The sequence below is a fragment of the Mastigoproctus giganteus genome, chromosome 5, assembly GCF_048544385.1.
Source record: "Mastigoproctus giganteus isolate SK-2022 chromosome 5, ASM4854438v1, whole genome shotgun sequence".
Lineage (NCBI taxonomy): Eukaryota > Metazoa > Arthropoda > Arachnida > Uropygi > Thelyphonidae > Mastigoproctus > Mastigoproctus giganteus.
Genome location: NC_143579.1, coordinates 81,462,304 through 81,475,148, shown reverse-complemented (window position 1 = coordinate 81,475,148; position 12,845 = coordinate 81,462,304). Strand labels below are relative to the sequence as shown.

Here is a 12,845-nt window from a genome sequence, read left to right as displayed (position 1 = left end):
GTGTTGTGCAAAACCGTGTTATACGGGACTAAGAAAAGGTACAAAAATTGGGGGGGGGGGTTGTGTTCCAAAAGCTAACAGAAATACACCGTTCTAGATTTCGTGTATCTTCTGCTTTCTAAAAAATCAGTAATCTGGCTTTGTTTGCTTTTGTTTGATAATGCTTAGTGAATTTCATCATATGGAACTAAGCATTTTTGAAGCTCCCTTTTGAACTTTGCACTCCTTTCATTCAAGAATCTGCATTCAGAAAATAAGATTCTAATTGCTCGGCTAACTTTATGCCTTCCCGTATTCTTTTTAGTGTAAAATGGAAATTTAGAATTTATCTGCACTATCATCCTCTGAATTGATTTGGTTTACCTATGATGCCAATTCCACCAAATCTGCTTCACCAGCCAGCCTCTTTTTCTACCAGTAATTTTTGAACAACTTCAGTAATCATATCTTTTTTTATTTTATTTTTTTAGGAGCATTGGCAACTAAAGCCAATTTTCTGGGAGAAAAAAAACCATGCTACCCTCGCCTGAACCCAACTAACTCAGCCACGTTGTGAAAAAGATCCATAAAAATTCCTCCCATCATCAACAGTATTCGAACTCAGGTCTTTTCCACCCGGTGTGGGGGAGGAAGGCAATTCTATCAACTGTGCTACCCACGAGGGCTTCAGTAGTCATATCATCAAAACCTTTTCCTCCTACTGACATAGCAAGTTCTACTATCGCACCAATTCCATTTTCTGCTGGTTTGACCATATTTCCTGAATGAACTGACTCTGGCCATACATTTTTCCACACGCATTTAACGTTGATGGTTTTACTTCTTTGAGCGATGAAGCTATGATTTTGATACAATTCACAATTGAAAAATGTTTCCATGTCTCCATTATTCAATAAATTTGGAATCAATTTATTCCAAAATCCATTGTAACCATTTTTTGATGTAATGAGTTTTTAAGGTAGATATAATGCCTTGATCTAATGGCTGAATGAAACAAGTTGTATTAACCTAGGACAACCGTAATGGTAGAAATATAACTTCAAAATTTGGATGACTTAAATCTTTTGGATGGCCTGTCATGCTATCCAATAGTAATAAAACTTTGAAATCTAAAATTTTTCCACAAGTTTAACAAGCATAAGTTCAATAACACAGAACATAACACGGGGATCTCCCAAAAAAATAAAATACAGGGATTTTGCAATAATTTTTTTTTGACTAGTGAGTCAACAGCAGGGATTCAAAAAGAGTGGAAATTTTGAAAAATTACATCCAACATAATAGCAGGGTTTTCCCTGCACAAAAGCTCAAAAATACAGTGTTATGCAAGGTTTGCTGAAATTCTCTAACCGTGTTAGAGTGAAACCATGTTATATAAGTACCCGCGTTGTGCAAGGATTGCCGCAATTTATCAATCATGTTGTAGAAGTACCATGTTATATGGGAGTTGCCTGTGTGTGTGTGTGTGTGTGTACACACACACACACACACACTAAGTGTTCGCTAAATTATGACCACTACCTAATAACTGCTGGGTCACTGTTCACATGCATAACACCTGCTATTCACTTAAGCATTGATTTCACTAAGTTCTGAAGAAGGCCATAAGGATATGCTCCCTGCATGGCTTTCCACAATGTCAGAATAGATGACGGTTGTGTGTCTACATTCCTCACTTCCCATTCCAAAACATACCACAGGTGTTCAATTGGATTGAGGATAGGTGAATTTGGAGACTAATCTAGATGGGTGATACTTCGCTGCATTCCTCGGACCATTTGTGCATTTGTGCAAAGTGCATGCTTGGTGACATGGTGCATTATCATCTTGGAAGATCCTGTTTCTTTCCAAGAAAAAACACATGGCAAGGTACAGGTCTCCTAAAAGCTGCCAGCAGACTTCAGTTAATCCATACACACCATACAAATCGTCCTAGTTCTTGCCAGCAAAACATGCCCCATATTAAGCAATCACTGCCATCTGCCCAGGTAGTGGGCACCATGTACAGTGGGTCCGTGGACTCGTGTTACTTGCCCACACACAAAGGCATCCATCAGCATGTTGCATCAGGTACTCTGACTCATTCAGCTAGCAGAGTAGTTTCCAGTCCTCCAGTGTCCATCCAGTGTGTTGTTGACACCACAGCATTTGCCATCAATCAGCAACAAGAGAGGGTGTCTCGTATGTCATCTGCTGTGGAATCCATACGTTTGAGTGAGCAGTGCATCACCATTTGGAACACTGCCCTTGCATTCCCCGTATTATATTGCGAGGTCACAGTGACCAGCCGTTTAGTCCATATAATGCACTGCGCCCTTTGCTCACCACAAACATCAGCCTTGTGTAATCCTTTACAGTTCTGTCAGTGGAAGATGGTTTGACTTGTTTGACACCATTCTTTGTACACTTTAACTAGTTGGCCACGAGGAACCAACAAGCCATGCCATTTCCAATACAGAAGCACTCGATGCACAATCCCACAACCATGCCATTTTGAAACTCTGAAGATCTTTACTACACCCTATAACTATCTACTTTATCACCTTGACTTTTGCATGACCAGATGCAAACTGCCACTGCTCTAGTGTACGAATTTGTTCAGCTTTTTATACTTTTTATATACACCATAATGGACTATGCAACATAGTCCATTATGGTGTATATATCTCAGTGTACCTTGCTTGTAAGTATCCAAACTGTGTTCTATCTTGGAAAAATATTCGGCTAAGGTAAAGAAAGCCAACACAAGAACCGTGGCAAACTTCAGACTTCTTACCAGACAAACTTGTTTGCTGCTACAGCACTCTAGCGCAGCTCACTCAGTAAACAGGTGGGAGGTGTTATCAGCCGGAATAGTAGAAGTCGAGAACCATATATTGATTGACAGGTAGGCGTGATAGACGATGTACTGATTGGTACGTGAACACAAAAGATAACATCGGTTTAGTCATTGGTTGGCATTATGATGTATATTAATAAGTAAAGAACGGTGCATAATTAGTTTTGTAATGAACGGTACAGAGGTAATATTAGCAATGAATCTTTTAAAGATGGAAGAAATTTGTATGGAAAAATGAACTGTTGCTCAAGTTTTTTGATGAAAACTAAATTAATAAGACTGAAACTGTACTGTTTTAAGGGCAATGATTATTTTGAACTAATTGAATCACAAACAGTCATGTGGAAAGTTCGGCTGAAATCTAATATTTCGGTACCCCTTGTCTCCGCGCAGTGGTGTGGTCATGGAATGGAGTGATTGTAGAGTCAAGTTCTGTGATTGGGTGATTATTCTGAATGCATTGTTTCTGATTATTTCTGGTCACCGAGGAGGGAATGCTTAACTTAGGTAGGGTGTTTATCCCCCCCCTCCCGCTGTTTTAAAACTGGAAAAAATGAGTTCCCAATTTTAAAACAGTGGCAAGTGGGGGGGGGATATACACCCTAGGCATGTCAACCTAGGAGAACAGGGGCAGGGGAAAGCAGTGAGCTTTTTATGGCAGTGATTGGCACTGGCCAATCACTGCCTTCTTCCTGACTTTTAGTCAAAGTACGGAGGAGTACCCAAGATCTGGAGTTCCACCGGAAAGTTCTGGCATTGTAAAAAATATTCTGCATGAGTTTCTCTAAAAATAAACAAAAATAACAACAAAATAAAAATAAATTAATAAAAAATTAATTTTTTGTTAATAAACAATTTATCCACTAGTCCATCCATGATTCTAAGGGAAAAAGGTCAGGTTACCCCCTCCACTTCGGGAGGAGTTCAAGCTCCCATGGAATTCAAATGGGAGTAACCTGACCTTTTTTCATCATTGTGGCAAGCGTTTATTAGGACAAAAGGATGTTATCATCTGTTATGTTCACGCACCAATCAGTACATCGTTTGTCACACCTACCTGTCAATCAATATATCGTTCTCAACTTCTACTCCAGACCGATAACACCTATCGTCTGTTTACCAAGCAAGCAAGCAGCTCTAGAGTGCAGTAGCAGCAGATTAGTTTGGCTAGTAAGAAGTCCGAAGTTTGCTATGGTTCTCGTGTTGGCTTTCTTTACCTTCGCCAAATATTCTTTAAATCAATTGGTTTAATATCGTTGGAAGTCAATTAATCTTCTTTATCAGCATCATTATCCTCTGATTTTAAACTAAAACAGATTTTTTTAAACTTCCTAAAAATTTCCTTCTCTGTTTAAAAGACAGCATGTCAGTTAATCAATGTTTCTTTACACACACACACACACACTGATTCATTACATTCACCATAATACACTGTTCAGTTTCTACTACATGCCTTTTTTACAAGTTAATTTTTCAGGTGCCATTTTTTTTTTTTTTTTTTTTTTATCTGGAACCTTACTCTGAGACCTTTCTTTTACCAAGACCAAAACTGCTCTCTTATTCTGTGAAAATTAGAATGTGAAATTATAATCATCAGAAATTTGAATAAACTGTTAATTCTCTTTCTTTTTTATCCTCTACTTATCTGCTGTACAATCACCATAAAATATTGGAGGTGTGGATTGTTTGTTTGTTTCGGGATTTATTGGGCGCATCGGCAACTATGGCCATAGTGCGCCATACATATGGTAACTATGCATGCCATTTCTTCTCAAATAGAGAAAATGGAAAAAAGGAACCAGAAAGTAATTTTTCCCCCCCTAAAGGAGGTGATATACTTTAATCATCTTGAGAAAGGAGGTGTGGACATTAGTTTAGCATCATTTGACTTAATATAACTGGATATCAATTAATCCCGGATCATAATCATCTCCATCTTCTATTTTAAACAGTAGTGTAGTATTTCAGTAATTCCAACTTTAGTTATCATATAATGCTGAAAAAGTTGTAATCATAAAAACTGTGAATCAACTTTTTGTTGTGGAACAATATGGTGTGTGTGGGTTCATGCTACAAATGTGAGTGTGAATGGGCATGTACACACCATACTGTTTCAATATTAAAATATCAATATTTGAGCACCATGCATGCAAACATATTTTACCAGTACCATTTCATACACATTGGAGTATGAAAACATACTCTCAGATATATGAAATAGTACTGGTAAAAATGTGAAAAACTTTTCCCTCAAAACTGAAATTAATACTTCTAAAAATACCTCCAAAATTTTGAGTACAGTCAGTTCTGCTATAGCATACATTTTGACAATGCAAATTTGCTCCAATATATTAGGGAACAATGCGAGTATAACACAATTTTCGTGTTGGCTCATGCACGATTTCGTCTGTGAGTAACACCTGGTGAACGCAAAACCCGGCACCAAGCTGAATGTAGCGACCTGCGCAGCAATACAAACAAGTTTACGAAGCTTAAAAAATGTCAAACGTCAAAGGTGTGAGAGCTATATTTCCCGTTTATTGTAGTTGTATTGGTCGAAGACACACTGTTGTCATAAGATATAATAGGACCACTCATGTTTTCAGGAGCTCACATTTTTCAGTTTGAACAGAAAGTTCATGAGGCATGATAGGGTGAGCAGAGGAGTATATTTATGGAGGTCAATACCATAAAATATTAAAAACAATTTTGCAGGTCCCGGTTTATTGGGCTTTTCTGTTAGTGCAATTAATTATAAATAAAATCTTCAATCATAAAAAATAAATAAATTTTCAGAATATATCTTCTCTTCATTTCTTTTTTTTTTTTTTTTTAAGCTTCATACTTTTTACTCTGTATCTCACTTCTGCAATTTGTGTGTGCCATGTTCACTGTTGTTGATTGCTTATCTTTTTTACTGGTTTAAATTTTACAATCCAAAAAAAAGCCAGTGAACAGATTAGTATATATATTTATTGTAATATTTATGTATAAATATAGTGCAAATGCATCAGGAATACATAGCTGTATCTGAATAAATCAGATTATTAATAAAACGGCATCGTTTTAAGTTATATCTCATATTGTGAATACCTTCACAACGAGTTGCCATGATATTGCACTACTTCGAATAAGTAACGCTTCACCTAAGGAGAAGACTAATGTTACTTATTCTCAGATGGATACCACCACCCAGACGGCACCTTTTCAGGGCTATTTGGCCCTTCTTCGGTGGGTGGATAGGTACCCGAGTGATGCAATGATGGCAAAACAGTTATGAAGTATAACTCCACAATATGAGTTATACTTCATAACTGTTTTGCCATCATTGCATCACTTGGGTACCTATCCACCCACCGAAGAAGGGCCAAATAGCCCTGAAACGGTGCCGTCTGGGTGGTGGTATCCATCTGAGAATAAGTAACATTAGTCTTCTCCTTAGGTGAAGCGTTACTTATTCGAAGTAGTGCAATATCATGGCAACTCGTTGTGAAGGTATTCACAATATGAGATATAACTTAAAACGATGCCGTTTTATTAATAATCTGATTTATTCAGATACAGCTATGTATTCCTGATGCATTTGCACTATATTTATACATAGTCTAGACTCCTTCATAGCTTGAGGCTTATGCCCTAAACGCTTGAGTTGTAATATTTATTTATTTATTTATTAGAAATTTAAGATGTTTAAACCCGTGTTAGAAATTTTATTGGGTTTCTAACTTTTTTTAGTATTTTATTTACCACACTAAACATTATTTTTTTCTTGAGGGCTCTGCCACATCCCTATTTTTCCCAAAACCCCTGTTGTTTTTAATACGTGAAATGCCATAACGTGGAGATTTTTAGAAACACATGTACCGCATTATAGCAGAACTGACTGGACATTAAAAAAAATATGCCAGTTCTCTAGAATTTGTAAAAGTTAAAATTAAACTGTTATAACAGTTTAATTATAATTAAACAGCTTAAATAAACTGTTATCACAGTTTAATAATTAAATAGTAATTATAACGATGAAAATGAATAACCTTTCCAGGTCTAAATTCTGGGAAAAGTTGTGTAACATCGAGATCTGCATACTTGGAAGGTAGCATTGCAGCCAGTGGAGTGTCAAGTTTTTTTACTTTTTTTTCATGATTACCACATGATCCTTCTTGAGAAGACTTTGTATCTCCACCAGCTGAATCAGTAGATGAATTCTGATTAAGGCCTGTAACATTAACTAAAGGAACTGAAGTAAAAAAATGTGAACTTCTTGGAGGTGGAGGAGCTGGAGGTGGGGGCATTAATTCGGCATCACTTGGCTTGATTTCCCTGGAAACCAACTCATCTTCCTCATCAGCATCATAATCATCTCCATCTTCTATTTTAAATAATAAAATCCATTATATTATATTATATTATATTATATTATATTTATTATATTATATTATAGTGGGGCCTCAACTTACGATGACATCAACATCCAATATTTTCAGGAACCAATATATCTTCCACACCATCGTTTCTTTTAAGGACTGATGATATTTGCAGGAACTGATGGCTTTCTGATATAGCTGGAACGGTGTATGGAGTGGAAATTTTCAGAAGCGTGGAGCATGGAACATCACTTGTAGAATTGTTCTCAACCAATTAGTGTCTTTGTTATTGTTCAACAAAACATTCCCACTTGTTACAATACTTTGGAGAGTTTCTTTATCTTCTGTTTGATGTGCTTGTTCAATATGCAAGCAGTGTGTTTTTGTTAATTATACGTAATTAGTTATTTATTTGTGGTATTTTTGAATTTATCATTTAAATAAATTGAAATTAAATAACCATGGCACCTAAAGCACAAGTTAAGAATAACATTTCTATTGAAGTGAAGCAAGAGATGATAAAAAAAAGTGGAATAAAAATTAGTGCATTAATACGTGAGTATGGTTTCCCTCAATCGACCATTTCTACAATACTCAAACAAAAGGATATTCTAAAGAGTGCTAAAGTTAGTGATGATTCCATATTGGTGCATAAGAGAAGAGACTTTATTGTGGAAATGGAAAGGCTTTTGTTGATATAGATTAGGGAAAAGCAGATGAAGAGTGATACAGTGCCTAAACAATTTATCTGTGAATGTGCTAAACAGATCTATGATGATCTAAAACTTAAAGCTTCATCAACCAGTGGCAGTGTTGTGCACTTGGAGGACTTTAAAGCTAGCAGAGGCTGGTTCGAGCACTTCAAAAAAAAAAATGAATATCAAAAGTGTTGAAAGGCATGGAGAGGCATCCAGTGCTGATAAAAAAGCAGCTGAGGCATTTAAAATTGAATTCCAAGGGTTCGTTGTTCAGGAGGGTTATTTTTCCCAGCAGGTTTTTAACATTGATGAAACCAGCCTCTTCTGGAAGCGAATGCCCAGGAGAACGTACATCACTAAGGATGAGATCAGTTTCCCTGGGCATAAGACTATGAAAGATAGGCTCACTCTCCTGTTGGGTGCCAATGCCTCTGGAGATTTCAAGCTGAAGCCTTTGCTTGTGTATCACTCTAACACACCCAGGGTATTTAAACAAAAAAGATCGACAAAGGCATGCTTGGAGTGTTATGGAGCAGTAAGAAGAAGGCCTGGGTTACAAAATATGTCTTCAATGAATGGGTGCTTGAAGTTTTCTGTCTTTCAGTGAAGAGTTATCTTGAGAAAAATAAGCTTCCTGTGAAGGCACTGCTCCTGCTGAATAATGCCCCAGACTATGATCCCAACCTTGTTCAATCTCTTGAGGCACAATTTGACTTTTTTCAAGTCAAATTTTTGCCACCCAACACCACTCCTCTTCTACAACCAATGGACTAGCAAGTGATAGCAAACTGCAAGAAAATCTACACCAAGAAAATGTTCACAAGTTGCTTTGCAGTGATTTCTGGTCAAAATGCTGTCACCCTCAACAATTTTTGGAGACCGAAGTTCAACATCCTGGATTGTGTGAGGCTGATTGTAAGTTCTTAGAGTGATGTCTCCATCAGGTACTTAAATTCAGCCTGAAAAAATATCTAGCCTTTAATTATCCATAAGGTTGACGGATTTTAAGATGGTTATTTGACAAATGATATTATTGCTCTCGGCAAATCAATGGGTCTGGAGGTTGACGAAGAGAATGCAGAGGACCTTATTGACGCTCATGGGCATAAGCTAACAACAGAGGAGTTACAAGAGTTGGAGAAAATTATGGAGAGTGACACTGGAGAGAAAGAAGACGAAAACCCAAAAAGTGTCAGCAGAAGCTGTCGTTTCTTGTTGGGATCATTTAAGAGAAGTGGTAAAAAAACACTCCAACATTGAAAACACTGAACTCAATGTGCAAAATGGAAGACAAAGTCATTTCTTACTTCAGGATTTGAAGGTGGTGATTTGACAAATGATATTATTGCTCTTGGCAAATCAATGGGTCTGGAGGTTGACGAAGAGAATGCAGAGGACCTTATTGATGCTCATGGACATAAGCTAACAACAGAGGAGCTACAAGAGTTGGAGAAAATTATGGAGAGTGACACTGGAAAGAAAGAAGACGACACCCAAAAAGTGTCAGCAGAAGCTGTCATTTCTTGTTGGGATCGTTTAAGAGAAGTGGAAAAAAACACTCCAACATTGAAAACACTGAACTCATAATGTGCAAAATGGAAGACAAGGTCATTTCTTACTTCAGGAAGCTATAAAAAAGCCGTCAAAAACAGTGCACTTTGGACAGTTTCTTTGCCAGTAGCAGCAAAAGACTGTAAAGACACCCAACGCCTGATATAGTACCACCACCATGCCGCCATCGATTTCATCAGCTCTGCACTTCAAGTCTAAGGTAAATGCTAATTTGTTGTTTGTTTTTTTTATTGAATAATATTGAATAATAATACTATTTATTGAATAATATTTATAAAACATTCATTTTTTTAATGTGAAAATTAAGTAAAACATGTAAGACATACCTATTTTATGTTCTGTGCTGTTCGGGTCGCCTGTCAAGAGTTTGGAACGAATTACAGGAAATCAATGTATTATTGGTTTCAACTTACAATATTTTCAAAATACAATGGGTTTTGCAGAACGAATTACCATCGGATGTTGGGGCCCCACAGTATATTATATTATATTATACTATATAAGTGCATTTTTTGTGAAACATGATCTATATATTGGGTCTGACATAGCCGAGTGGTCAGGAGCAAGAGTGCAGTAGCACACACGCTTTGAGAGGAACGGGGTTCGAACCCATGACTGCTAAATACAATTAATATCTGTATTGATGATTTATCATGAACTCCGCTGACCTGGTGGCCAGGCCAGAGTATAAACAAGAACATTTTTTTTTTTATATATATACACTGGTGTTCAAAGAAAGTGCATTACCCTTTAAAATTGTTATTGTCATCCGAAATAACATAAGTATATGGCAATATTTCTTAAAGATTGCATCAGATAAGATTGATATGCGTAGGTGATGGCGTAATATTGCATCAGCTGTTACTTTCAGCAATATAAGCACTCTTTACAAGAGTTGCAGTCATTCCTTGCTTGTGTCAGGATCACAAGTTATGTGCAGTTGACGACACGAAGAAAGAGTGCTATTGTTGCTTATGTGAGGAAGAATGTTCTTCCCGTCATATTGCTTATAGAGTGTCTTGTAATCAGTCAACAGTGAGTAGATTTCTTTCCAAACTCAAGAATACTGGTTCTGCTGATAGGAAAAAACAGGAAACGGACGCAAATGAATCTCTACACCAAAACAAGACCGCATTTTGAAGTGCTTATGCCTTAAAAACCATAAAGCTTCTTCGTCTGAGCTGAAAAGAGAACGGGAAGAACATACAGGAGTGGTAGCAAGTGCAGTAACAGTCAGAAGACACCTCTTCAAAAATGGACTTGTAGACCGTCATCCTGAGAAGAAGCCCCTCCTCACACAAAAAATGAAAAAGGCCCGATTCATTTGGTGTAAGGAGCATGTCAAATGGACCCCCAAGCAGTTCAGTAAATGCAATGGATACCTGGCTATATTGAAAGGCAAATTGCTGCCGACCATTAGAGACCATTTCAACCTGCCAAATAACTGCATCTTTCAGGACAACTCTGCTCCTTGTCATCAGGTGAAAAGTGTAAGTAGGCACTTCTGCAGTTATTAGCTTCATTTCTGCTTTAGAGGTTCGACAGTAATGTGTTTACATTTGTTACAGGTGAAAAAATGGTTGAAAGAACAGTCCATTACAACTCTTAGCTGGCCAGGAAACAGCCCGGATCTGAATCCTATAGAGAACTGTTGACATCGTGTGGAATCTGCAGTTGCCAGAAAGAAACCAAAGACCCTTTGTGAACTTCAGGAAGCCATAATTTGTGTTTAGAACCACGAACTATCAATTGATTATCTTCAGAAATTGATCTTGTCAATGCCTCGACAGTATGCTGCTGTCATCAGGGTCAGAGGTGGTTTGACTAAATAAGGCCCGACGTAGCCGAGTGGTCAGGAGTGAGAGTGCATAGCACGCGTTCCTTGAGTGGACCGGGGTTCAAGCCCATGACTACTAAATACGATAAATATTTGTATTGGCGATTTATTGTAAACTCTACTGACTTGGTTGTCGTGCCGGAGTATAAACAGAAAATTTATTAGTTTGCACCTGGTGAACTTTTCATTTTGTTTTCCATTTCCTTCTGATAACATTTCAGCCATAATTGCCATGTTAACCAAAACTGTTGTATAAAGGTTGCAAATGCTCATTTTGGAATATATTGAGAGCACCTGTCAAATATTACTTAGCTTTGCCTTAACTATTAATAATTTTTAATAAGTTTATATTTCTATTTGTGATGCTAGTCATTAATGTAACATACCATCACGAAAAAGGGTTAAAAATGTGAAATTCCTAGGTGATGCACCTTCTTTGAACCTCAGTGTGTGTGTGTGTGTGTGTGTGTGTGTGGATAATCATGAAAGATTCATGATCACTGAAAATTCTATATATCTTAAATTCTTGTATTTGCTGACTATACTCTGTGAAGAAATAAAATGAAAAGGACAAAAACTGTAAGATCAGATCGTTTGTTTTTTGGAGCATTAGCAACTAAGGCCATATTGCTCCGGGGATATACGGTAGTCATTCCCTGACCTTTCCACATCCTCTGTATTTGGTGGTCACCGGCTCGAACCCCGGTATAATCAAGAAGCGTGTGCTACACACTGCTGAAAAAAAAAAAAAAAAAAAACTGGAAGAGGTTTAATGTTAAAAATATACAAAATTGGATGGTTAAAAAATAAAATAAATAATGAAAGCATTATAAACAAAGTATAAATAAAAGCAGTATTTAAACATGATAAATTTTGAAAAGGATATTCTCATCATGATCTCTGAAAGTATCAGGATCCATGATAATTTCAGAGATCCAGACAACAGTTTTCAAATGACAACACTTATTATTTTCTATTTATTTATTTTTTATTTTTTTGGGGTGGCAGTTAACAGGTTTCTTCCTCAAAAAGGACATGCTTCAAGTGACTAACATATTTGCAGTTCCTGAACTTTACTCCATATCTGCTGTTCTCCTATGATGTGGAAATATGGAAAGCCCTCATGAATAGTACAGATGCTGGATATCTAGTGATGTATTTTGTTGGAATTTTGTTGTGGGTGGCCTCTGGGCTACCAGAATACAGCGATCACCAGAAAGGCAGGCAATCTTTGAAAAAACTTACACTGAGGGGAAAACACAGGAGATAGTTTTGAGAGGGCAGGTCACAGGACAAGCAGATAATGTTGGAAGGAGGAGATGACATCAATGGAGAAACAGAAATGTAAGAGTTAATAAGAGTCAGCCACATGGTGGCCAGTGCGGCCTGGCAACAAAGGAAACAGATAAATAACGCTGAGATCTAACTAAATACCCAGTAGAATGCTAAAAGTTTCTCACCAATGGTATCCACTGTTGTTTATCTTCACAGGAGAACTCAATTTGGACACTAAACTAAACTTAAGACGCATATTT

At 37.1% G+C, this 12,845-nt stretch overlaps 1 protein-coding gene across 1 annotated transcript in view; it reads right to left on the bottom strand.

The window, feature by feature from the left end:
- Taf1 (TATA-box binding protein associated factor 1) overlaps positions 1 to 12,845 on the bottom strand; it is an 818,869-nt gene that overhangs the window by 742,465 nt on the left and 63,559 nt on the right. Inside the window, exon 4 of the mRNA XM_090374096.1 lies at positions 6,874 to 7,208. Within this exon, the coding sequence (XP_090230222.1) occupies positions 6,874 to 7,208 (335 nt within the window). The remainder of the gene's footprint in view (positions 1 to 6,873; positions 7,209 to 12,845) is intronic.